The following is a 26,751-nucleotide window of genomic DNA, read 5'->3' as shown; positions in this document are numbered from 1 at the left end:
CAAACGTTTCACAGAGCTTTATTTAACAAACTCACTTAAAATCACATTTTTGGAAAAAAAAAATTAACAGTGCGCAAGAATATCATAGTTTGTGAGTTAAAAAGTACGAACTAAATATATTTCGTCGCTGTTCTAGCAGAAACTGTACCGACGCTAAAATAAAAATACAATTACACCAGCGATTTCATACAGTAACATCTACACAATACGACTTAAAAAACAATTGTAGCAGTTATCACCTGTAAACAAATCAGAACTCCATAACTATATAGCTTCATTATTACCCAAAATGGTGTCCCAAAAGTCCCAAATTTTGCATACAGCGACGATAATATAGTATTAACCTAAATGAGTTACTTCAGTCTCATTTAAGCATTTACTAAAAGTAGATTTTATTATTATCTTAATTAACTGATCCACTACTAGAAATATTACCTTTGGTGATTTATTTAGAAATGATTAACCGCGGTCCAGTGATTTTCAAATGTTTTTATTAATCGTAAACTGACCGTTAAGTTGCAATAATTATTGCAACTTCATTCCTACACGTAGTACAAAGGGTTAGCTATACTATTGCTACAAATTTAAATAACCTTGTATAATGTATTGGGCTGCCAACACTTTACAAAGACTAGATGTGTCCCACTATTTCACCTGCCATACATTATTAAACTTATATAAATATTTATATAAGCACACACGTTGTGATATTTCCCTATACATTCGTATACAGTAAAAAAAAAATTTTTTTTACATTTCTTCATTGTATAAAATGAAAAAATGATTTGAAGTGGGTATTTCGAAAAATGTAATTCGTTATAGCAATGTTAAGAAAAAATAATGTATTTGCTATGAACAGAATTACTGTTTATAGCAATAAATACATAGCAATTAATACTTAAATGAAAAGTTTTTTTCTATTGGTATCGGTATATAGGTATCTGGAAGTAAATGTAACTTTCTTACCCTATATTCTCTAGCAAGTTTAAGTCGTGATAATAACATTAGTAAGATTTAGCTTAACAATACAAGACTAAAGACACAAGAAAATAACGAATTACAATTCTATAACTTTACGAAGTTGGCAGCCCTCAACATGAGATCATTTAACGAATTAATCTCAACTTGCTAACTGTACATTTATTGGGAAAATAATCTTTTAAATTTCAAACATAAATAATGCGTATGTGTGTAATACATATATAAATTAAAATTAATTTTAATTTTTTTTAAAAATCACTTATTCACATAATAGTGTTATAGATCACAAAATTTCGTTAATGTATTTAATGGTTAATTCGATAACATAATTCTAATGTTTTTTATTCAAAATGATGTCATTAAAAATAAAGTTACAATTATAACTGTATGTACATTGTAGACAATGCACACAAAAGTTATCATAATTAGTTTTTCTAATCTTAAATATTAGTACATTAGGCACTTAAGACGTGCGTTTTTGTTTAACCATTTATTGAACAGAAATCTAATTGTGTATAAGGCAAAGGAGATAATACGACCAGGCATAGTTAAATTATCCGATTTTAATTTAATTCGTAATATTTCACATTTTATAAAGTGAAAATAACGGTTAACATTTAAACAAATAAACAAACAATACTTTGCCTTCGTACGTACAAATTCTACTGAAATGCACTACACCTTATACTTTACTAACTTTTATAAAATATTATCGTTTATTTTTGTGGATCCTATAGATTTTTTCATTAAAGCATTTTGTTGTAATTTCACAACCGAAATAAACATACAAAATAAAAGACCCGTGGCTTAACACACGATTTGTAAGTTGTTTTATCTACATTTAGGTACTAAGGAAAAATCGGACTACTTCGGAAGTGGTGACAATAATGAAGATATATCCAGTCAAATAGTCTTTATAATTGGTCTTATTAATTTAAAAAGATTGTTTATTTTAATTTAACCAAAACTCTTAAAATAGTCAAAACGTTTAATAGGTACAACGAACTTTTAGACGCTTTGCAAAAGTTATTCGACACAGTACTATCTTTACATTAACTATTATTGCAGTAATAACATTATTAATAATTATATGAACTAAAGGTGAAAAATATATAAAATATAGGCGTTTTATTTAATTATTTTAACAATGCTATTTATATAATGCTGATAGAGCAGTTCTCTAAAAACCTTATGTTACATGCATCAATACAAGGTTAACGACAAACAATGTTTCTTCATAAAATAAAAAGCATTTTACATAAATAAATCAACGCTAAACATACATATATATATACCCTAAAACATACGGAAACTACATCAATCCTTGACTGAAATTAAAATATTACATGTCTATCGTTTAATGATAAACTTTTATACAGACGTATTTTACAGAAACGCTTAAATATTAACTATGAAACAAATTACTTATAACTAAATATAAAAATAGGCACCGATGTTTTAAGCGAACTACTTCTATTTTATTTAAAAGTATGAGCTAAAATAAAGAAAATATTTAAATTTTAAAAGGGATTATTTGACTAAGTTTTTATATCTAGTTATTTAAATTATCTATTAAACAGTTAGTGCTTTTATCTCCCAAAAACAGTAGCTTTGTACCTTACATCAAAAAATTTAGTTTTGTGTTTTAAGTATAACGATTTAAAAAAGTTTCTAGTTGCGGGAAAAATATCCATTCATCATTGCTATAGACTATAGGTAGACTGCAAAGTTTGTTATTTAATTATTTATTTATTGACATAAGGTACCTACAAATTGTTATCAAATTGACAGCATTTTTGGCTATTTCAGACTGTCATAGTTGCTTCTAAATTAAACTTTACTCTATAAATCATGCACGACCCAAGGGGATGAATTGTCTCAAAGTCGGGTTGTTCTATTGTAGCAGCTAAAACAAAAAACAATACGATTGGATTAATAAAATAAGGAAATATTAAAATTAGATCATTGCTATCTTCGACTAGAACCACTTACGATATCTAGTCTAGTTACAATAACAATGTAAACAGTCATCTATCAATAAAAAATAGATAATTAGTTACGATAAAATAAAAATGTAAGTACATATATTAGGAAATATCTAACGAAACTTTAAATGTAAATGCTTACTATCTTTGTTATGTTACTAATTATGTTTTTAAAGTTAATATGAAAAATAATATTTAAAGCCTAATTAATTTTATAAATGCGAATGTGAGTTTGTATTTATTTGTAACGCTTTAACGTCTTAAATACTCTATCGATCATTATGAAATTTACATAAGATGCCTAACATCTTAAAACATCCCAGTAAACACAAGGACGAAGCCGTGGGCGGAAAGTAATGATAAATAATTCTGAATCAGTAATAAATAAATAATTCTAAATTCTGAATCTGGGATATTAATATAATCAATTCGACAAACAGACAATAAGACTTTTTAGAATAAAAATCTGTAAAAATATTCTTATTTTTAAACACAAATCATTTTTATCGGAAACTAAAATTTCAATGCTTAATAACAGTGACTGTTGAGGGTGAATTAGTGTTGTTTGTGTGCCCCAATTTGTCAATCGACGCGCGTCTGTCTGATGAAGGGCGTGAGTAGTATGAGCGTGAGTCTGTTGCGGTACCTCTCGAGCAGGCGACGCTTGAGGTCGGGCGGGTAGGTGACGTAGATGTAGTGGTCGTCGTGGTCGTCCTCGGAGCCGTCCTCGTGCGCGAGCCGTTCGCGCGCTGGCGACGAGTGCGTCGTCATGGACACCGAGCCGCTGCCGGCCACGCTGCCTTCCTCTGAGCTACCGCGGACGATACGTGTCACATTGTTATAACAGACACCATCAATAGCTATGTTAGTATATGATCCGTGTACTTGGAAATGTACGCGAACATTATTATTTTCTTTTATATCAAATGATAAAAAAGGTAATGAAAAATATGAGCTTTTCATGCAAACCAAATCGAAAAGAAGAAATTGAAAATAAGATATTTATAAAATATTATATTATAAGATGAGATATTTGAAATATAGTACTGCTTTAATTCTTTAAAATGACACCTTGATCGAAAATATAAATCATACCTGCAATTGTTTTACTTGTGTAATTACTATTCGCTGAAATATAAGCTGCTAGAAAAATAATATTATAACAAAAGACACTTACACAAACGACAATATCTTAAAAGCTATCGAATCAAGTAACTGAATCAGCATATCCAGTATAGTCAAATCTGTCGCTGATGCTGGTCAGTAAAACTTACTCGAACACGATCCAGATGATGTAGTAGCACATGCAGAGGGCGAGGGCGAGTCCGGTCGCGAGTGCGAGCAGCAGCGGCCAGGGAAACGCGCGCGCGGCGGGCGCCGTGTCCTCCCAGTAGCGGTCGCAGCTGAGGTACCAGCAGACAGCGCGCTGCATCTCCTCTTTGGTTTTACATTTCATAACAGGTACTTTGTTAGAAACGTTAAAACTTGTAATTATTTAGTCTCTTAAACACTAATATTTTAACTATTCATTTTTTAAATGACTGTAAAAAAAGAGCACTTATTATATACAATTTTATTATTTCGAAGTCAAGTGCTCAACCGGCACAGGATCAACGACGTGCTTGCAATTCATGTATGTCTAGGCCGAAACTAAAAGTTTTTTATACAGGAAACCCAATACCTTAAACGGACCGATCTGGAAATTGAACCTTTGTCAAATTATATTTATTCGACTAACGTAATATAATAAAAGTAAAAATGTTAACCTTCGAGTTCCGTGAATTGATGTTGGGTAAGATGTAACAGAAGTGTTGCGATACAGGAATGAACAACTTTTTCACAGCGCACCTTAAATAATGAAAGTTACTAGATAAAAAATAATAAATAGAATATGAAACCGAGGACCTATCGTCAGATACATGATATTTAAATCAAATTTAATAAATCTTGAAACTAATATGCATACCTTTTGGGTAACAACACAACAACAGTGTGTTTGGCATCCTATTCCCTCTTGGACAACGCCGATGTGAACTACTTAGAATTTTCAAAGAAATTACCCTAAAATATCTGAATTTGGTTTATTTATGGGTTAAAGAAGTACGGGGTGTTAATACCCTAATTTAGGTAACCAACCGCACGGTAATGAATCTGTAAAATCTCAAGAGATTTACGATTCTCTATTAGTACGATTCTCTATTACTAGTAGGTAAGGCAGCCTTTGTGTTTATACATATTTATTAAATTGATATTTTTTTCTGTAAAACTATGTTAGCGCAAACATTTTTTTATTCATCTAAAATTAGCGTAACTAGTGTGTTTTAGGCTTTTACAAACTGCAATATATTTTTTGGCTTTGAAATTACTGTCTTTTGTTGTTACCTTAAGACCCTGTAAATGCGCCGGGTCACACGCGGCCCTCTCGGCTTGTAAGTCTGCGAGCCTCTTCTGGCGGCTATCTGGTGGTAATGACGATTCAACAGTATCAGCGTCGCATAGTTCAGCCGTTTGATTGTTATCGCCATCATTCTCTTCTCTTTTCTTCTCTTCAGCAACTATAATGTCATAAAAAATTATGGTTAATAATTATTTCTGTTTACTTATTTATATTATTAAACTTATACATTTAATCTTATATATAAAGTAGAAGTGTTACAATTTTTTTTTTTTAGCATTAGCTGCCTGTAAATTTCCCACTGCTGGGCTAAAGGCCTCCACTCCCTTTGAGGAGAAGGCTTGGAGCAAGGCTTGGAGCGGAATACACATGTGGCAGAATTTCGTTGAAATTAGACACATACAGGTTTCCTCACGATGTTTTCCTTCACCGCCGAGCACGAGATAAATTATAAACACAAATTAAGCACATGAAAATTCAGTGGTGTTTGCCTGGGTTTGAACCCGAAATCATCGGTTAAGATGCACGCGTTCTAACCACTGGGCCATCTCGGCTCTCTAAGTAAGTGTTACAATAATTAAAATAAATTACCAGGTTCAGAATTCTCAGCATCAGTCTTAGGACAGTCCGCTACAGGCATCGGCGAAGTTTTTGTTCGGTGACGCCTTCTCGTCGGTACCCGTGCTACACTCCGGGTGGCGGCTGGAGCGAGAGCTTTCCGCGCCGCTTCTGCGTCCTGCCATAATTCGATATCTGTACTGGGCCCGCTGCCTCCGCTCAGCAGACCGTGCGCGACCAACACTTGGCAGCGCATTATGTCGCAGTAGTCTGCCAGACATACTGCGTCTTCTGCCTGTAAAAAGTTTTAACAATTTAAGTTATGGATCTGTCTTAATTTAGTTCTGTACCTAAAAGGTAATTTGGTCTTGATATACAACTGAGAAATGTGAAGCAATACCTACACATGAACCGTAAACTAGATAAAACAATGTTTTAGCAAGAAGAAACGTCTGTTACATACTTTGTTAATCTGGTTCTTGTGTCGCTGGTCGAAGTGCGTGTCGAGGTGTCGTTCCTCGTAGAAGGATTTGCCGCAGAAGGCGCAGGTCCATTGTGAAGAACGATGTTGCAACTTGGCTGCATGCTGCGGCGCGAATATGTCGCGCGCCGGGTGAAATGGGCATTCTAAAGGCAATTTTACCTAAAAAATATCAATAAGATTTCAAACATAAGTGTACTATTCATTTAAGGGTTGAATTTAATGGGTATTTTTACGATTAAAAATAAATACAAAAAAGCGATTTTAACTACAATAATAAATTTCGTAAGTAGTAAGTACCTAAAGATTTTTATAAAATTCCTATTCTTGGAATGTGATATAGGTACGGTACATTCTTCAGTTGCGTGAAACAATTCTAGATTATATAAATCAATTAAAACATACATTGTTTTGTTAGTTATAGAAAGCTCTATTACTCGCATAGCATTAAAGTACTTAATTATGAATTAATTCAATATAAGTTACCTGAAATCTTTCTAAAACTGGTAGCCACTTGTTTTGTATTACTTTCCTTACGATTTTGGAGTTGTCACGTGAGCAAGTGATCTTGAAGACTGATGGTCCCGGCCAAGGGATCAGTGTTAAAAAGAGAAGGACCAGAACCTGAAAAAAATGTTATCACACCATTTTATACTACACCATGAACCTTTTTAAAAAAGGACTATTTTTTTACACACTCCGATTATACACAGATTATATTTATTTAATATCAAAGAAATCCATCCTATTAAAATGAAAAAAAGAACATCAAATTAGCTCTAATAATATGATTAACTTTACTCAATTTAGAAAAGGAAGCATTAGAGCGCCTTATAGGTTATGCTTGTGTTATTAAATTATCGATTTTTGGCAGTAGATACAGAAGCGTTTGATAAAATAATTTGAACGTTCTTACCTCGAGAGTGAACGACGTGGTCCTCATTCATATCTTTTATTGGCCAAATATTGAATAAAACTTGTTTAACGTATAACTTGTAAGTAGGAAGTCAACTAGTAAGTTTACAGGAGATTAACCTCAGGGTCTGTCAGCGGATAGTAATCTACGCATGCGTATTTGAATACAATTCCCCTCGATAGTGGCAATGTTAATAAATTTAAATCATACAACAAGCCCAACAGGGACGGGGGTGCTTTTGACATTGAGATATTATAACTACTCCAAATAATATCGACTGGTTATACAATTCCAAATATGATTTTACTCTAATACTATTTCGTATTATCTAAACAAAATCATATTAAATAGCATGTTCATTAGCATACAGACGTTCCATAGAACAGATTTATTGATCATTTATGTTTACAATGAGATTAAAATGTGAGGTTACAGATTTGCTACGTTTATTATTATTTTTAAAAATAGGTCAAATGATTGCAAATAGAATAAAAAATACGAAAAAAGGTATGTAAGTATAGGTTAATATATTTTAAATACTACAGAAACATATCATATTTAATTTAAAATATCTTAAACTGCAGAAACAAAGCCACTATAAAATTTTATGTTAGTATTATCAAATTTAAAAAAATCTTAATATCTGCTAAAAAAATACTTTCGTCACACGAATAAAATACGTTAAACAGGCCGCTAATATACCGAAGACCGTATGGGTGTCTTTTTTTAATTCTCCTCTTAAGAGATTGAAACTGAAAATGAAACCGTGTATCGAAGTTCGTAATTTTTTAAAATAAATATCAAAATCAGTATTCTGATTATAAAATAAACATAGAAGTTAAAGCGTTATAAGTAAGAAAGTTTGCTTAGAAGTTTGTAGTTCTTCAATGTTAGAGATATAGGAATGGGTTTTTAGGATTCTGTTTATGAGTAAAAGAAAGCGAAATTTAATTTCGGAGGTAAGTTTGTATAGAAGTACGTCATTTTTTTAAACAAGGTCAATATTAGAGTTTCGGTTTCTGTTTATAAGTAAAAGACAAAAAAATTGTGTTTTCCAACTTGTTAGTACACGGCTAGTGAATTTATAAAAATGCTCCCCACCTACCACAAAGTCATTAAGAAGTATGTCTACCAATTTGTTATTCGTAGCCATGAACAAATTACTTATGGTTTTATAACTATTAATATATCAACTACATATATCCCATAATCTTAATGTAGAGCTCTGGGCGTCTGCTTTTAATAATTTTAAAATGATTATCATTTCTTTGGGGGCAAGCAAAGAATTTATGTTTTTATAAATACCAGGTGCCAAGTTCTATTCAACTCTTTTAAAATATTTTACCGTGTTGATGCTCGGAATATCTACACCTACTAATATTAGGTATACAAGGCCAAATCAGTGAATCGAATTTGATGAAATTCGGTATTAAGACAAGGGACAACTAATATTTAATAAAACTATAGCCGGTGTAGCTATAATGACGCTATTTATTTTAATGTTGGAAAATATTGAAAGTTGTAGTTATTTGCAATTTTATTGTACGATGTGTGCTTGGTGATCAGAATTTGTTGACCATATTTAGCAACGGCAACTGCTCTCAAAGATTGCCCGAAGATATTTTCCGATATGACAATACGACTGTAGGAAATCAGGTACAAAAACGACGATTAACCAAATAATGAAAGTGTATTTGGTAGAGTGTTTCTTAACAGAAAATGCACAATAACTTTTATTTAATTATCAAATCGAGAATTCGGAAATGACTATATTTAATATATTCTCTTGGTGCGAGTATTCTATATTAATAATATTTTAACATAGATTTCTTAATATTATTAAAAAAATCTGGGTGATAAAATTTTTATCATTCGTTACGTAAAGGAACATAGATTTGTACACAAAAAAAAATAAAAAAACAGAATATCATCATCCATAACACGATGGTAAACTTGGAACGTTTTCAGGAAAATAATTACTTGACAAATTAAAAAAATAATTTTTCAATCTTTCCCAGTGTGGACATGGTTTATGAAATGAAAAGACCGATAGAATCAATTAACAAACCAAACAATTGGTGTTTGATAACAAATGGGCAATACACAAAGAGTTTTGGCTCGGTTCTTTACAACACCCCTTTTACTCCACGCTGATATTGAATCGTATTGAAACACAGGTCAGTGACAAATCTACACACGTGCAAACTGTAAAAAAAAAACTTCTTTTTTTTATATCACAAATAATATTATAGTATATAGGTTTCCTAAAATTATTTTTTTTAATGATATGAGTTTATGTAAACTATAACAAGATAACATTTACATGTAATATACATATATATCATTTATCAATCGGTGCCAACATGTTTAATTTATTACAATAGATGTTATATAATGAATTATGGATAGTTTTTTTTATAAACAGCATTCGCGTGGATTTTGACTACACAAATACAGTAACGTAAATTTATGTTATATTTTCTCTCATAAGAACATGTAATTCACTCTTGCTACTTATATTATATTATAAACTCAAATCTTCTTCCAAATGGTGCGATGCATCTTCTGGTATAAGTTTTTTGTATATTGGATTAGTAACATTTTCAGTTTGCCATTTAAAACAAAATTTTTCCTCATTTATTAATTAATATTTGTAAATGATTACAAAATAATCGATATATAATGTGAATCATGGCAATTATACGCATAAAATATTGAGCATTATAAATTCCCAATAACTAAAGTTTATAGCACAGAATACACAACAAGACGACGATGACGAATTGCATTAATAATTGAAATAATAAAAATATACCTATATCACATCACATCGGTCAACGATCTCTTTCGACGAAAAATTTAAGTTTGTTCTATTGATTTAATGTAAAAAGAAAACTTTCTTTAAAATCATAATTAAAGATTTAATTTTATCGCGAACACGCTAGAATTCAGACACTGATTTTGTTATTGCGTGAAGCGATTAAGAACATCTGCTACTATTTCTATAAGTAAAATATTTGCACCATTATATAAATATGACTACAAAAAAATATTAACATACCTAAGGTACATAAACCATAAAATGATAGCTTATAATAAACTATTTCCCATTTTTCTCCAATAACATGGGACATCTTTTTTTATCCCAATTTTGTCATTTTTATTAAATACAAATAGGTATATAATATCTTAAAAATAAAATATTGTGATTATATACGTATCCTATTTAAGATATTCACGGATTCATTGAACGAACAGACGAACTCATTAATGCGGCCTTTCAATGAAAATTTACTTGAGTGTTTTTAATAGCTGTAGTTAACTAATTAAAGTCAATTTCAATACGGATTACATATTTTTTTAAAGTTGTGAGATTGATATAAATACATTTTTGTTATATCGTTTGTATTATTTATTTAGGTATTTTGAAGATACATATCAAGGTAGATTTTATTTGGCATAATGTCTTCCCACTTTGATAATACACGTTAAAATATAACGCGCATGCTCCGTGCAGCCTCCGGTGTCAACCCTCCCAGTTCGCTCAGTGCTCGTCACGTAATCGTAAGCTATACAGTAATAAATAAAAAAATATGTTCTTCAGACATTTTATTACACATTTAAACAAATTCCGCGCATAAAAGTCAAGTTTTAAACAAAAATTTATTATGGATAACAGTGCAAATCTGTGGCTTCTAAAACAAAGCTGTTATTATATAAATTGTGCATTTTGAGCTAAGAAATGTCATTATATTTAGGTAAGTTTAAGTTGCACTTTATATATTCTGCACTCTGACTAGTCGTAGAAATAAAAGTTTAATAAAATAAATAAGAACTACCTAGATTTTTATTTTATTGTGCAGGTGTAATACTTATAATGTACATAGACTTGTACATTGATCAGTTTAAATTATTAATAATGAACTTTAATAATTATTTATTTAACTTTAACATTAAACACTTAAATTTTAATTATTTTTATCTACTTTTATGGGAAATAAAATTTTATAAGGATGAATTCAATAATTTTCAAGTTGTAATAAGAAACAAAAAATCAAATAATTGTCTTGAACATTTTCAGAATGGCGTTACCAATGAGAGCCGTCGTGGGAAAATCACATTTTATAACACTCCGACTTCGTTATGTATTCTTACTTGTCACAATATTTTGTGGCAGCTTCCTATTTATTTTAATCAATAGTGGAATTGATATATCGTTTATTAACAACCAATTAATTAGTTCTTCGTGGAAAAGACACAGATATGATTTAATTCACTCCGATGACATTTTCACAATAAAAACAGATGGCTGCACTATTCCCGGGTTGAATCCATTTGCTGAAGACATCAAAAAATTTATCGAATACCCTAGGAATATAAAACCATGCCATCAATCAAATATTTCGTTACTTGATAACAACGAAACACATATATGGATAAATAGGGAAAACATCAAGTATTACGATGTGCCGCTTAGCACCCCTAATATTACCTGCTGTTATAAATCATTTTATAGACCCTTAGCAATCGTTGATATTTATTCTATGGACGTAGATGATAGAGTAAAATATGAAGCATGTATTGAATTTTCAAATCATATAGAAGTTATGAATGAGTTTGTTAGAGTCACCTGTAATTTTAAAGAAAGCATAATTTATGAGCAGTTTTTTCTTTTCGCACCCAAGAAACCGTTCGTGTCATTTAAGGACGAATTTTCAGAAATGCAAATGAATCAAACATCGTTTAATGTCGTAATTATGGGTATTGATGCTATTTCAAGATTAAACTTTTACAGAACAATGCCTAAAACATTAGCTTATTTAAAAAAGAAAGGTGCCATAGAGCTTTTTGGGTACAATAAAGTTGGTGATAATACATTTCCTAATCTGACACCGATACTTCTTGGGATGAAGGATACAGATTTAAAGAAAACTTGCTGGCCTAATACAAGAGCTACATTTGATAATTGTCCTTTTATCTGGGATTGGTTTAAGGACGCTGGTTACTATACTGCTCTTGGTGAAGACACTGCCAACTTAGGAACCTTCAATTTTGAGAAATTTGGATTTAGTAGAACCCCGACAGACTACTACTTGCATACATTTATGCACGAAGCCGAGCGCTACACCGGCAACAACAGAGATTTTAATTCATTCATATGTATGGGTAATAAATACTTTTACAAAGTTCTTTTAGATTATATTGAGAATTTAACATTAACTCTAAAGTCTTCCAAGCTATTTGGTTTCTTCTGGGAAGTAACAATGAGTCATGACTATTTAAATTATCCTATGGCGATGGATGACAATTACGAATCATTTTTAAGAAAACTCGACAATGCTCAATATTTGGAAGACACAATTTTAATATTACTAAGCGACCATGGCATTAGGTGGGGTGACATAAGATTTACTAAGCAAGGTAGATTAGAAGAGCGCTTGCCACTCATACATATACTTCTGCCTAATTCCTTTCGAATAAACTTTTCACTGGCATATGAAAATATGAAAATGAATAGTCACCGTCTCACTACTCCCTTTGATGTTTATGCTACGTTAGTTGATCTGATTGATGTTGAAGCACTAAAAAATGAAAATATTAAATTAAGAAGTACAACGTCCTATGCCCATGACAAAAGCATCAGTTTGTTTTTACCTGTTCCAAAAAATCGAACGTGTAAAACAGCGGGAATAGATGATCATTGGTGCACATGTCATAAAGGACAAAAAATATCAATCAATAGCATCGAAGCATACGAAGCAGCTGGAAATTTAATGTCTCATTTAAACATGCTGCTACGAGGCTACTCACAGTGTGCTCACCTCTCACTAGTAGAGGTAGTTGAAGTCACTGAAATGATTGCTGGCACGCCGAATGAAAAGGAAGTAGGATGGCGTGAATTTTTAATTGTAGTGCGCACAGCCCCTGGCGATGGTGTTTTCGAAGCGACCCTCCGGCGCGATTCCCGCGAGTGGTCTTTGGCAGGCACTGTGAGCCGCCTCAACGTGTACGGTGATCAGGGTCATTGCATACACCATTACCAACTCAAATTATATTGTTATTGTCATTAACTCTACACTTGAAGAATTGAAATATTTTTAGCAAAATAATATTAGTAAAAAAATCTGTGATATGATAATGGCGTATTCAAACATAAACATGGCGTGCTCAAAACAATTTGGCCTATATGTATATATTATTTTTTTGAAATGAAATATTTTTTAAGTGCAATGTAATTTTTAGAGAAAAAAAATGTTGTTATTTTGAGTTAGAATACCCACATCAAATTGGTGTTGTTATACGCCAAATGATTTTTTGAACAAAAATAAGTACAAGTAACAATTAATGTATCTTTCACGGTATCTCACTTCGTATCATGTAAATTATTATATTTGTATACCATATTTAATTGTATTTAATTTAATGCATGTATACATTATTAAAAATATGTTCACATATTATTATTTTTATATCAAGAAAATATTAATAATATTTATTAAACACGAGATTTCTAACTGTAGTAACCATATAATATTTAAAGCTATAACTTAGCACATAAATATAGACGGTTAATTTTGTAGTCATTTTACTGTTAACGACAATAGCTTCAACGACTTTGTAGGTTAAATTTAGTAAATAGTTATATGTATAGACTTATATAATGTAATAACTAATTTAGAGATAATGTCTAAAATGGTTGTGTAGGGTAGCGGACATATCACAATAATATTGTAATAGGTAAGTTTAAATCATTCTATTACAACTTGTACATAAGGATCAAAACATAAAACCTACGCTCTCGAGCTAATTAAAGATTTTTATATATTTTTTAAATATTCAGTGATTATGTTATGACGCTTCTTTGGAATTACATTTTGTACAAATTGTAATAAAATGGGCCTTACTTTTATTGTTACAAATTAACTCTTATTACTCACTTATTACACGTAGACTGTTAACACTATTATAATTGACAATGAAAAATCTAACTTGAAAATATTGTTATACATCATTTTTTTATAACAATAAAAAGTTAAAATAAAAGAGTTTCTTTAAATATTTTTTGATTTCTTAACTTCCCGTTTGAAGGTATTCTAAAACACGGACTCAATGGGGTTGTAAGTCGCTATTTATGTTATCAGGAAAACCGAGGTCTTCTCTGTTTTCGTATGCTATCTCATAACTTTGTGAGCCTTTTATGCATATATCCGATTTGCAATTGATAATCCCGCCCGCCATTGTATTCACACTAATGCCTCCCTTGGTGTCAAACGTGTCCTTAGGCGCTTCAGTTTCCTATTAATAAAATCATTCTAATTATTTAAGAACGGAAATTCGCGCGCGATATATATATTTCTTATACTATTTCTCTAAATAGTTCTTATGATGCGTTATATAATGTCAGTTTTCTTTAAATTACATCGATGGCGAAAGTTTTCATAACGATAAACAGCGTTAAAGGACAGTGGTGCAAGATTCAAGCAAGAACATTTAAGCGTAAAGTATCTTGACCTTCTAACACATTTTTCAATATTATATTCTCGTATGTTGTATTGAACGAAGGTGACATTTTAATATTTGTGTTCTTTTTGTTTATAATAATCGCTAAATAAAATCACATATGTTTTAATTTAGCACTTTATTATGAAAGTTGTTTTATTTTAGGTAGATTGAGTAGATACTATTTATAGTACTTACCTAACCGCTTACCGCGCACAATTAATGTAAATTAATATGACGAACTCTATGAAACAGTTTTACATATTGATTGATTTTCAAGATTATCACTGCACTCCTCAAGATAAGCCAATAGGTCATCTTATTTATTTATTTATTTATATAATTCACGAGTCTCCAACAAAAGATACACACTAAATACATATTCTTAAAACTAAACAATATAAGGGTTATAAGTTGTGTGCTCCTTCAATTATAGGAGACAACAGCATGCACTAAGCTTAAGCAAAAAAATTTTTTAGGCATTAAAAAAATATATAAATTAGTAACTTAAAATTAAGAAAAGCTTATTAATTAAACATTTTTTTTGTGTTAGGTTAAAAGTTTAGTTAGACACACTCTGAATTTGGACAAACAGTAACAATGAATATTATTCCTAGAAAGTATGTTATATTGTCTACAAAGCCTTGGAACAGCATCTTACTTTAAACTGAACTAATTTTAAGATTTACGATATCAGAATGATAGTTTGAATGTGCATTGCCTAGATAGTCCTAGTCATAGTCATGATTAATCCGGCGCTAGGAAACTTTCCTATATCAAACTATTTCTAATAATATTAGTTGATTTTTTTATTTTTCGTACCTTAGCTATTTAACCAGTGTTAATTTCGAATGTTTTCTACAATTAAATAGTGTAACTATGTCTAAATAGAGAACACATGTAGATCATAATTTATGATGATACTTCAAAATTTGTAAGTAATGATAAATAATAAAATATTTAATTATAAATTCTAAATTTCAATAAATACATCATATGAACTTGCTGTCAGAGATCCTAAAACAATACAAATCCTTCAACTAAAGTCAACTTGAAACAAACACGTATTTATTATTACAATGTCTGTATGATGCATGTCTAAGTAGTTTATTCAATATTGAGGCGTGAAAAATTACAGTGTTTTGTAGTAGGAACATATTTGGTTCATATTTGAAAACTAACGACAGTCTTTGCTTATTTTCAGTATGGGACGCTTTTCGGGAGGCTCCGTTTACAAGACCGCTTCCATCCCGATACGTTTGCGTTGTTTATTTCTGCTTGCCACAATTTTCGTGGCAACTTTTCTATTCGTGACGATCAGAAATATCACAGATATTAAAAGTGAATTTATTAAAACATCTTGGAGCCATGATAAAGGTTATGGAAGTTTCACTGAAAACGATTACACAATAAAAACAAAGGGATGCGTTATTCCCTCACTAGAACCATTTGGTGACGAAGTTAAACAATTTGCGAAATATCCGAAGGACTTCAAGCCTTGTCCGGGCGCCGAGCTTTCTTTACTTGGCAATAACAGAACTCATATATGGGTGAGAAATGATAATAAAGAATATTACAATATTAGAAACGGAACACCTTTGAATTGCTGTTATACGTTTTTTTTTCGTCCCTTATCAGTTGATGATATTACTTCGTCAAACATCGATAATCGTGTAAAGTATAGTGAGTGTAAATATTTTTCTGATATGATTAAAGCAACCGACGAATTTGTACGAGTTAGTTGTTATGTTTATTATACAATAATATACCAACAATACTTTTTATTTACGTTTAAAAAAGAAGTTGCCAATGAATCTAATGATTTTTCACGGAATAAAGCAGCTTACAATGTTATTGTAATGGGCATTGACGCAGTGTCAAGACTTAATTTCCACAGAACAATGCCTGAAACTTTATCAGTCCTAAACCAAAAAGGGGCTATAGAATTATTAGGATACAACAAAGTTGGAGATAATACATTTCCCAATTTAATACCTATGTTAATGGGCATATCGGAGAATGAACTGAAAACTACATGCATTCCAAATAAAAAATCGACTTTTGATAACTGTCCCTTCATTTGGGAATGGTATAAAGAAGCTGGTTACTACACAGCTTTCGGAGAAGATAGTTCAAGTCTAGGCACTTTCAACTATGAAAAAGGCGGATTTATAAAAACACCTACAGATTACTACATACATACCTTTATCAATGAAGCCGAACATAACGTTGGTGTCAATAAAGATGTTAATTCGTTTTTATGTATGAATGAGAAATATTTCTATACCGTGTTATTGGATTATATAGAAAATCTTACTTTGACACTAACAGCAAATAATTTTTTTGGCTTCTTTTGGGAAGTAACGATTAGCCATGATTACGTAAACTATCCTATGCTAATTGACAAAGACTATGCCGATTTTTTCAAAAAATTAGACTCAAGTAATTACTTGGACGAAACAATAATCTTCTTAGTCAGCGACCATGGAATAAGGTGGGGGGAGATAAGATCAACCAATCAAGGCCGGTTGGAGGAACGTTTGCCATTCGTATATATTTTAACACCTCCTAACTTTCGCAAAAGATACAAAAATGCTTTTGAAAATCTAAACGTGAATAGCCGTCGTCTCACTACACCATACGATTTACATGCCACGTTGCATGATCTTTTAAACTTGGAAATAATAGAAGATAGAATGATTGACCTTAGAAGAAACCAATCAAATCTGGAAAGCAAGGGTATTAGTTTATTTTTACCGATATCGGTAAATCGAACGTGTGCTGCAGCGCATATTGATGACCACTGGTGTAGTTGCCACAAAGGACATCACTTGGCCACTAATAATAAACAATCTTTGGATATTGCTGAAAAATTAGTTCAAGAATTAAACAAGCTATTAAAAAGTTATAGTCAGTGTGCACTTTTAAAATTAGCGGAATTGTTGGAAATAACAGCATTGGAAATAAGTTCACCAGAAAATGATGAAATTGAGTGGCGGGAATATATGGTAGTAATAAAAACAACGCCAGGCGATGGTTTATTTGAAGGTACCCTTCGCCATGACGGTCATGATAATTGGTCAGTTATAGGAACTGTCAGTCGATTTAACCTTTATGGCAACCAAAGTCGCTGTATACACGATTATTTACTTAAACTTTATTGTTACTGTATATAACCGTGCCTAGAGCTACCACCATGTGTAATTTAGTAATTTAACTTCGTAATGACACTGTGATATTTTACATAATGCATATCTAATGTTTAAAAGTACAATTTTTTTCTGCTATGCTTCATAATAATGTGTAGATGTTAATTATTATATTTAATCTATAATTTATATATTTTATTTATTCGACATTCGGTAAATAAAATGTTTGTTTAAAAAATATGTTATTTTAATGCATTAAGCTGTTAATATGGATTTGAAGTCTCTGTAATTTTTGCGCAGAGCGTGACAAAATAATACTACTACACAAATACGTAACTGTAAAAACTTTTTAAAAGTAATTTCAAAAGTTAATAGTATATACATACGAATAGATAATATAGTTAATTTTGTATTTTTTTTTTTATTGATAACATTAAGTGCTTAAATATTTATACAAATATGAATTAAAAATAGTTACTGTATAAAGTTTGACCGCGTAGAATGGTGGCAAGAATGCTAGCAGCATTTCCCCGTTGAATCGCAATTCCGATTCTCTGGACTAAAAACGAACCAGCCCTCTTGTCACCAGTGATGAAGCTTTTTGCACCATTACTCCAAGGGCCAAGTGTTTCGACAGCAAATGTGACAAAAAAGTGATTTGATATAAGACACGAATATTTAGATCTTTTTTTTTGCTTCAGCTCGGATATGAGACGGGGCCAACGTGTCAACGCATGTAGCGTCCTATACTAGGGTATGTCCTCGTTCCCAGGGAACCAATGTTAATCCATCAGGTCTCTAATTAATTAATTTTGTAATTAAAATAGTTTCAAATCAATCGAAATTATTTCTTGTTTATTCTAATAAGTAAGCAAGTGGTAGTAAACTTTAAGAGAACGGTAATCTTAAAAAATAATGTCCGGATAAGAATAATTGCATTCTCGATTTTTCTTATTCGATAGTAGTATAGCTTGAGTGATCTTAAGCTTTGAGAGTCCGAAGCTTTCTTCTCAATATAACTGTTTCCTTTTAAAAGGTTTAATTCATTATAATTATTTTTTTGTTATTTTAATAATAATGTTACTAAAGATCGTTTACTGCCCTAAGTCAGTAAAACGGCAGTTTTGTCCGATAAATTATAAAGGCGATCTATTATAAGAATCTATTGTTTACTTCAAAATCATTAAATTATCAATCTTCTCGTTTAAAAGGAGATATTTTTTTATATATGTATATATATTATTATTTGAACTGTTATTTATTATTATATTTTTATTAGATTTTAGTTTATTTTTTTGTAATAATAGATAATTGAAAAATATAAAAGAAATCCCTTCCCGCCAACTTTTTATGGAGTTCATAAAAACTGGTAAAATATAAAAAGTATAATTGCTCAATTTTTACGGAAAAAACTTCGATGAACACCTTTTATTTTTCTGTCAATTGAAAAGGGTAGACGAGAATCAGATCACAGAGCACGGGCGCTCAACATAATCCAACATTTTGCGGTGGTATCTGGTGTGGCACCTGGAAAGCGGATTACCTTTTTGTAAAAGTAAGTCATAACAATACCTTCCATTTTACCTTTGTGTAAAAATAAGTCACAGTAAGTAAACAGTTGTTTTTGCATGAACTGCACAGCACATCACATTTTTACAAGCTGTCAACTTGACAAACGTCAGAATAAGAAGACAAAATCCAGACGTCATCTAACATCAGTTCAGTCATCATTTGATTGTGCAAAAGTTAAAGAAAGGCGTAATATTTATAAAAATGTGTACTGTTTGATATTTTGCTACTTACAAAAATATTTTTGTTCCAGTATGGCACTATCATTTAGAGTTTTATATAAAAATAATATTTATTTTCAAAATATAACCAAACCGGTAAAATGGAATATTAAGAAAAATCATCCCATTAGATACTTATGCAATGGAATACGTTGTCAAAATAATATTAAAGGAAGTGCTTTATTAATTGAAAGGGAACTTAGCACCCTTTACAAACCATTTCGATCATGTACAACACAAAGTTCCAAAACTACAAATAATCCGCCACAAGATTCAGAAAAAAAGCCTGGTGTTATACAAAGATTTAAACAAATGTATAAAGATTATTGGTACGTTCTGTTGCCTGTACATATGACAACATCGGTTATTTGGTTTGGTGGCTTTTACTTCTTTGTAAGAAGGTCTGTATTAATTTTGCTATTTTCCTGTTTTGACATTATAAATTCATTTTTTATCTCAAATATTATAAATTTGCCTTAATATCCACTAATATACACTATAACACAATTGGAAAATAAAATCTGAATCTGAAACATTGTGGCTGATGCCATAAAACTGTTAATTCTCATTTTACAAAGGACTGAAATATTTTGATGACCAAAAACAATACAACTACAGTTTAACAATAACTAATAAGAAATACAAATCTATGCTTATTTATTAAAAAATAATAATATGGTAGAAACTGATAATAAGTATATATAAAAAATATTAGGTTTTGTGCTTTTTCCACAAAATGTCTTAAGCACCTAAGATAAAACATTTCCTTGAAATATCAATGGTCTACCTAAACTCACATAAAATGTCTAACAGCTTATTGTGTCTCGGAAAGCTATTGAGCAATATTTCTATCTGAATTGGTCAGGTGGTCACCTTATTAATAAGTATTAATGCACATATTTATAATGGTGTGTGTACAATAAATATTGTTTATATGTATGCATTAGTGAACTTGGCAGTAATAAAATAGTTCTAGAATATTATAAACATATTTAAATATCCACTCTAATATTAATATAACAAGGTGACCTTGACAAAACTATTCAGTTTATCGAATGTAAACTAAGTTTTATATGATGTCATCATGTCGTCCTATTTCCCAATTTTTAAGGATATCCAAGAAGCAAACAACCAGTGCTCGGACAGCTGTCATTATAAATTTCAATGATTAAAAAAAATACATATAATATCATATGCTATATGCCTGTGTCCTTTGGATCAATTGAATTATATTGACATCAGTCATGTTTTTCAGGATAAAGTCTTACAAATAATACCCCAAAATGTGCTTTTGTTTGCTAATCCGAAAATATCACCAAGTTTATATAGAAATTCTTGAAAATCACTTTTTTCTTGACTGACTTTATGATATAAAAACTTTTGTGTTTAATGTGTTATTTTAATTATATTTTTTGTTGTTTTAGTGGTGTAGATGTTATAGGCTTGTTAGAAACAGTTGGAATTAGTGAAAAATTGTTGTCACCTTTAAAGGAATCTAGTGCAGGGTACTTTGCACTGGCTCTGGCCCTGTATAAGTTGGTGACACCTCTGAGATATGCTGTCACTGTTGGTAAAATCATTTATTTATTAACTTTTGACTTGTTTTGTATGTTATGTTGTTTTTAAATTTTCACAAAACCATTGTTATAGGTGGAACAACCTATGCTATAAACAGGCTGACAGCCATTGGATGGATAAGACCTGTACCTTCTAGGGAACGCATGAAGGTAATTTTTCAAGAGCAAAAAGATAATATTCAAGACAAATTCAATGAAAGTAAACAACACTATCAAACTCAACTGAAAGAAAAGGGCACACATGTAATGGATGAAATGCGAAGATATAAAACAGAAATGCGTAATATAAAAAATAAAGTAAAGAAAATGTAGAAAAGAAAATTATTAATTATTGTAATCAGTTTTTTTTCTTCAACCCCACACTATGTTTGTTATGTATATAAGTGACCTTTAAAATTATATTAGATCAATACAAATTGACGAAAGGAATTAAGAAAAACTTTTTATAAATTTATCAATTATTTATTGTTATAAAATATATAAATACAAAAGTATTATTTAACAAAATTATCTTTAATGAAAGGAATTATATTGAAAACATTTCAATTATCAAAATGTACAGATAAATAAACTAAGTTTTTATAATTAAGTACCTACAGAACAAGACAGCACATTACTGGAATGTTTATAATGGTGCTATTACTTCTTCTATTTTTATGATTAAAACTATAAATATTGAAAGAAGATATATAGATATTAATTATTAATAAAGCCAGATGTGCTGTCATCTAATATAATTAGTAAATGCAACAAAGAAAAAAAGAAATAAATCCATAGAAATTGTTTTACTTTTCATTTTACCACATATTAAACAAAATGAAAAAATAAATGTGTTTCTTGAATACACATTTCGTATTATGCAAAATGCTACTGTTTTGAGCCCATTCTAGTGGTATTAATAATTTATTATTTTTCTAAAATCAAAATTTCAGTATGCACTATTTTTATCACAAAAACATTTATCATTTCTGGCTCTCTATGATTATATCATTTGTACCTATAAATCGACATGCAATTATTTTTATTCTAATTAATTTATTACAAACTACTAACTTTCATTTTTCACAATCATTCTATTCACCCTACAACAACATTAATCCCGTTTCCTCTTAATCTATTATCAAGCTGTCATATAGAAACCTATTTTAAAGCTATATATTTCACCACTTCACTCAGAAATATCTTAGTCATATTTTGTTCTATTATGAGTTTAGTCATAAATTGTTGAGCATTTCAATTTCGTAAAGTTTGACAATAATAATAAAATATATGCTACCAATCAAGAAATTTAAAATGTTGACAGCTATTATTATATTTATAGAACACATGAAATAATATGAAACATTTGATACTCTTTCCTGCTGTTTTTATCTCACAGTAACTTAACCACCTCACAACAAGTTTTTATCAATGTTAAGTCTTTAAAAGATACTACAATGGCTTCAGCTTACCAACTACTTATTTAACTGCATTGTCAACTTATCATAGGAGTCTCAGTATGCCATGTAACTATATTTCAATATCACCAAATGAACAGAAAGGTAATACTAATAACATTTACACACAGTCCATTTTTTAATAACAATTTCCAAAATCTTTTTATGTGATGTTTACCCCATATACTGATAAGAGGCTGGAGAAAGGTGTGGTGCTGGTGGCATGCCAGGGCCCGTGGAGGCTCCAATGGCAGACAGGTGGCATACACGACACATTAGTTTTCCTAAAAGTAATTAAATTAATTAAAGTTAAGAGCACTTTTTTAAATACTATTAATAGTATGTACAACTAGTGATGCTTTTAAATCTTGTCTAAGAAGTAAAGAATAAAAAACTATTCATACTCTTGCTCAAATTTTGCATATCTTGGAATTAATTAAACAATACAAAGGACATCATAAATACGAAACATATATTGGTGCTGTTTTTTAAATAAATTAGCTTGATATTACATTTAAATATAAGTATTAATTAAATTTTCATAATTACCAGCTAGGGGATAGCAGCGTTTATCAGGTTCATCAGTTAGTTGCATTCCACAAAAGCAGCACATATAACAATCTACATGGAAGTCACGATCCATTGAGACAACCCGAACTGTTTCATCAGTTCCTTCCACTGGTGTTATACCTGCAGTTTTATATGGGTGAATTAGAATAATCATTATTATTATAATTTATTATTATTGGAATTTATAATAATGTACTAAAATTTAAAAACTAGTAGTACTAGTATATACATACAATGATACCATTAACAACAGTTATGTTAATTGAATAAAAAGTAACAATCTACCAAATATTATTATTTATTATATTTATTGGTAACATACTAACCTTTACCACAGCTGGCACATTTTGGTGCAAACATACGATGATAGTCATTAACACAATAGATTTTATTATCAACGTCAACTGTGAAGGGAACCCCATCAAGACACTCATTACAAATGCAGCACCGAAAACATCCTGGATGGTATGATTTACCCATAGCTTGTAATATCTGTAAACAACAAATATAAATGAATAAGGAAATTCTAAATAAAGTCACAAAGATTTAATATGATAATATATTGCTGAAATTAATTAATCAAATGATTAAATTTAATATGAGATAAGTACAATTCTGCACTGTCCTTTAGTATTACTGTAATCTGTAATATTAGTGCTTGGTACATTTATTTACATGCTGGTAGGGCTTTTTGCAATCCCATCTGGGTAGTTACCAACCACTCATCATATATTCTACAGCGAATCACTCAATATTTTTGTGTTCCAATGAAGGGTGGGGCAGTGTAATTATAAATACAAGGGATATAACAACTTATTTCTCAAGGTTGGTGACCCATTGGCCATGTTGTCCTATAGGCAGCGGTCAACACTAATGTCACACTACAAATTTTATAAAAGAAACTAATTTCATTTCATTTTGAGGATTATAAATGAACCACCAACTTATTCAATATCTGCATACAATCTATTGTATGCAGATATTGAATAATTAGTAGACTACACTCACATACAAAGTCATTGTTAAATATGATATGTCTTGACACATTCTGCATGATATCTGAGGTTAGTGAACTCACATTTTAATGTATCAACTTACCATCTCCATTATAAGATGACCACATATTGCACATTTTTCAGCAGTTTGTTGAAATCCCGAATACTGCAATCACAATTTACAATACAATTTTTACTGAAAGTTCTTACTAATTATATAAATGTATAGTGTAATGTGTCACAAAGCAAAGCCAACTAACCAAATAATCTTCTTCACAGTACACCTTGCCATGGACATTGTAAAATGCCTTGCCACGTAATGCTCTTCCACAGGAACAACAGATAAAACAGTTAGTATGGTAAAGATTCCCCATAGCTTGACATGCCTGCCCAGCACCTGTCACACCAGCTCCACATGTATGACATATACCTTAAATTGAAAATTGTTAAGAAAATCATAATTATTAAACATATAGTAAAGATTATTTGTGTATAAACAAATACTAAAGTTTCTTATACCAAAATATTCTCCTTCTTCATCCTGCCTTTCCATTTCTTCTTCAAGTTGCCGAGTGAGCTCTTCTATTTTACGTTGCGCTTCACTTGGACCAGGTGGCCTAGGTGGAGTAATACTGTATGGAAGCAAGCTTTTACCACGCCCACCAGAACCTCTAGAACCCCCTGATACTTGAGAGACCGAACTGGGAGTAGGACTAGGGGCAGGAGACTGAGCTGGTGAACATAATGTCAGTCCAGAAACCATATTGCGTGAACTAATCGTTTCTGATGCTAATGATACATTGTCTTTATTTGCTGCAGCAACGGCTGCAGCAGGAGACCCACCTGTCATACAAACATAGTCAGAGCCATTAGTGTCTTCAACTATTTGCATCCGGGTAGGAATAGGTTTTGGGCTTGCGCCATAGTTTCCATTAATAGATGCTGGTTTCACTTTTGCTAATCCATTCCCTACTGGTGGTTTAGGATGAAAATACTTGGGGGCAGACACAGGCCCCTGAACTTCAGTGGCAATATTTGCTTTTGGTCTTTGCGCACTTGGTGCAATTGAAGCATAAATTGCTGTTGAAGGAATTGTAACCACTTTGTCATCAAAACTCACAGAATTTTTATTTTTCAAAAGAGAACTGACATCTGTATACTTAGGAGGAGCTGATTTCATAACTGTATAATCACTACTAGAGTTATCAGCTGATGGATTATATGGTGGTGGAGGCGGCACTCGATCTGGTTTACTTTTATCATTTATCAATTTAAGTGAACTGTTTCTGTTCAAAGTACTGTTAGCCACCTGTGGTCCTGGAACTGAGCCTTGTTGAATAAACTGCTGATCCAGATTAGGCTGGACTTTATATTCATTTTTCTTTTCATTTTCTGGACACAGCATGTTTTCATACACCAATGGACTTGATTTAGGTTTACTATTAACAGGCACCTGAGGTTGAGCTTTACTGTACCGAGTGTTATAATACCCTTCAGACGCTAATGGAGGATTTTGATAAAGTTGGTGGTAATAAGGGGGCTGAGTCAGCTGTTGCTCTCCATAATAGTCTATATTTTCGTACACAGGGGGAGGATATTGAACATTATTATTCCCTGGTATTTCATATAAATCTTCCGTTTGATAACTAAGTGATCTTTGTGAAATGGAATCTATAGATCGCGTAGGGCTAGCTGGGAGTGCTGTAGTGTTTATATCACGTTTATTGATTGATGCGATGGTCTCTACACGCTTAGGGGTAGCGAATTTCGATGCTGCTATTACATTTGAACGTTCGTAAAAACTGTAATCTTGACGATTAATAGGAGCATTATCTAATGTAAAACTCTCTATCGCGCCAACGGGTCTAGCCTTTACTTGGGCACTGGTGTTAGACGTCGAGGCAGAGTGCGCTTGCTCAGTATCATTTTCGTCTTTGTTGGATATTTTCAAATCTTGCAAACCCAGGATACATCGTTGACCGTCAGAGTTACTTCTTCTCGAAGAATCCATAATTTAAAAAAAATATGTTAATACTATTGTCCAAATTGAAAATTACACAAAAAACATAAATGATTCATAATTGTGATAAAATGTAATCTTCAACAAAACATCATGAAAAAAGCCAAAAAACAAAATTAGTGATGTACAAATCTTGTTTTGCCAAAATTAAAGACGAGGATGAGAACTACCGTGAATAAAAAAGACACCGTTTAAAATAATATGAAAAAGATTGATATAATTAAATATTAGTTAGTGTAATTTAAACATGCGGTTAAAATATTGATCAATATTAGAAATTATATATGCACGATGTATATATGTAAATGTAAAAAAACTTAAGCTATAAATATAATTTCCAAAAATATGTTACATCATTTCATACAACAATATTATTAGTAACTTACCTATTATATATT

General features: G+C 31.0%; 5 protein-coding genes across 5 annotated transcripts; 3 read left to right on the top strand and 2 right to left on the bottom strand.

Moving 5' to 3' along the window:
* Positions 1-2,248: 2,248 nt before the first annotated feature.
* On the bottom strand, positions 2,249-7,586 carry LOC113395267 (uncharacterized). The gene is made up of 9 exons (XM_026632837.2): positions 7,317-7,586; positions 6,887-7,024; positions 6,383-6,562; positions 5,953-6,214; positions 5,349-5,521; positions 4,733-4,814; positions 4,241-4,403; positions 3,613-3,777; positions 2,249-2,887 (listed from the first exon to the last, which is right to left on the bottom strand). Exons 1-9 carry the CDS (start codon positions 7,341-7,343, stop codon positions 2,860-2,862), a joined length of 1,218 nt encoding a protein of 405 aa, XP_026488622.1. The 5' UTR covers positions 7,344-7,586; the 3' UTR covers positions 2,249-2,859.
* A 3,256-nt stretch (positions 7,587-10,842) lies between these two features.
* Positions 10,843-13,468, top strand: LOC113394568 (uncharacterized). The gene is made up of 2 exons (XM_026631922.2): positions 10,843-11,074; positions 11,398-13,468. Exon 2 carries the CDS (start codon positions 11,399-11,401, stop codon positions 13,385-13,387), a length of 1,989 nt encoding a protein of 662 aa, XP_026487707.2. The 5' UTR covers positions 10,843-11,074; position 11,398; the 3' UTR covers positions 13,388-13,468.
* A 2,506-nt stretch (positions 13,469-15,974) lies between these two features.
* LOC113394427 (uncharacterized) lies at positions 15,975-17,992 on the top strand. The gene has a single exon (XM_026631738.2). The coding sequence runs from the start codon at positions 16,022-16,024 to the stop codon at positions 17,990-17,992; it is 1,971 nt and encodes a 656-aa protein (XP_026487523.2). The 5' UTR covers positions 15,975-16,021.
* A 1,690-nt stretch (positions 17,993-19,682) lies between these two features.
* Positions 19,683-21,658, top strand: LOC113394313 (uncharacterized protein C18orf19 homolog A). Its single transcript, XM_026631579.2, has 3 exons — positions 19,683-20,156; positions 21,180-21,325; positions 21,406-21,658. Exons 1-3 carry the CDS (start codon positions 19,789-19,791, stop codon positions 21,642-21,644), a joined length of 753 nt encoding a protein of 250 aa, XP_026487364.1. The 5' UTR covers positions 19,683-19,788; the 3' UTR covers positions 21,645-21,658.
* Positions 21,659-22,102: 444 nt separating this feature from the next.
* LOC113394307 (LIM domain-containing protein jub) lies at positions 22,103-26,494 on the bottom strand. The gene is made up of 6 exons (XM_026631566.2): positions 24,853-26,494; positions 24,594-24,763; positions 24,437-24,499; positions 23,665-23,830; positions 23,318-23,458; positions 22,103-23,052 (listed from the first exon to the last, which is right to left on the bottom strand). The coding sequence occupies exons 1-6, from the start codon at positions 26,342-26,344 to the stop codon at positions 22,943-22,945; spliced, it is 2,142 nt and encodes a 713-aa protein (XP_026487351.2). The 5' UTR covers positions 26,345-26,494; the 3' UTR covers positions 22,103-22,942.
* Between the last annotated feature and the right edge of the window lie 257 nt (positions 26,495-26,751).

This window comes from Vanessa tameamea, chromosome 4 (genome assembly GCF_037043105.1).
Source record: "Vanessa tameamea isolate UH-Manoa-2023 chromosome 4, ilVanTame1 primary haplotype, whole genome shotgun sequence".
Classification (NCBI taxonomy): Eukaryota; Metazoa; Arthropoda; class Insecta; order Lepidoptera; family Nymphalidae; genus Vanessa; species Vanessa tameamea.
Note: the sequence above shows the minus strand (reverse complement) of the source record. Positions and strands in the feature narration are given on the sequence as shown.

Excerpts from the sequence above, each read along its gene's own strand:
- LOC113395267 (XM_026632837.2), bottom strand. The coding sequence starts at position 7,343 with ATGAGGACCACGTCGTTCACTCTCGAG. Across the intron at positions 6,563-6,886 it reads CAGTTTTAGAAAGATTTCAG|GTAAAATTGCCTTTAGAATG; the intron begins GTAACTTATATT and ends GATATTTTTTAG. Across the intron at positions 5,522-5,952 it reads TGCTGAGAATTCTGAACCTG|TTGCTGAAGAGAAGAAAAGA; the intron begins GTAATTTATTTT and ends ATGACATTATAG.
- LOC113394568 (XM_026631922.2), top strand. The coding sequence starts at position 11,399 with ATGGCGTTACCAATGAGAGCCGTCGTGGGAAAATCACATTTTATAACA.
- LOC113394427 (XM_026631738.2), top strand. The coding sequence starts at position 16,022 with ATGGGACGCTTTTCGGGAGGCTCCGTTTACAAGACCGCTTCCATCCCG.
- LOC113394313 (XM_026631579.2), top strand. The coding sequence starts at position 19,789 with ATGGCACTATCATTTAGAGTTTTATATAAAAATAATATTTATTTTCAA. Across the intron at positions 20,157-21,179 it reads TTTTACTTCTTTGTAAGAAG|TGGTGTAGATGTTATAGGCT; the intron begins GTCTGTATTAAT and ends TTGTTGTTTTAG. Across the intron at positions 21,326-21,405 it reads GAGATATGCTGTCACTGTTG|GTGGAACAACCTATGCTATA; the intron begins GTAAAATCATTT and ends CCATTGTTATAG.
- LOC113394307 (XM_026631566.2), bottom strand. The coding sequence starts at position 26,344 with ATGGATTCTTCGAGAAGAAGTAACTCTGACGGTCAACGATGTATCCTG. Across the intron at positions 23,459-23,664 it reads ATGTGCCAGCTGTGGTAAAG|GTATAACACCAGTGGAAGGA; the intron begins GTTAGTATGTTA and ends ATAAAACTGCAG. Across the intron at positions 23,053-23,317 it reads ACGCTGCTATCCCCTAGCTG|GAAAACTAATGTGTCGTGTA; the intron begins GTAATTATGAAA and ends AATTACTTTTAG.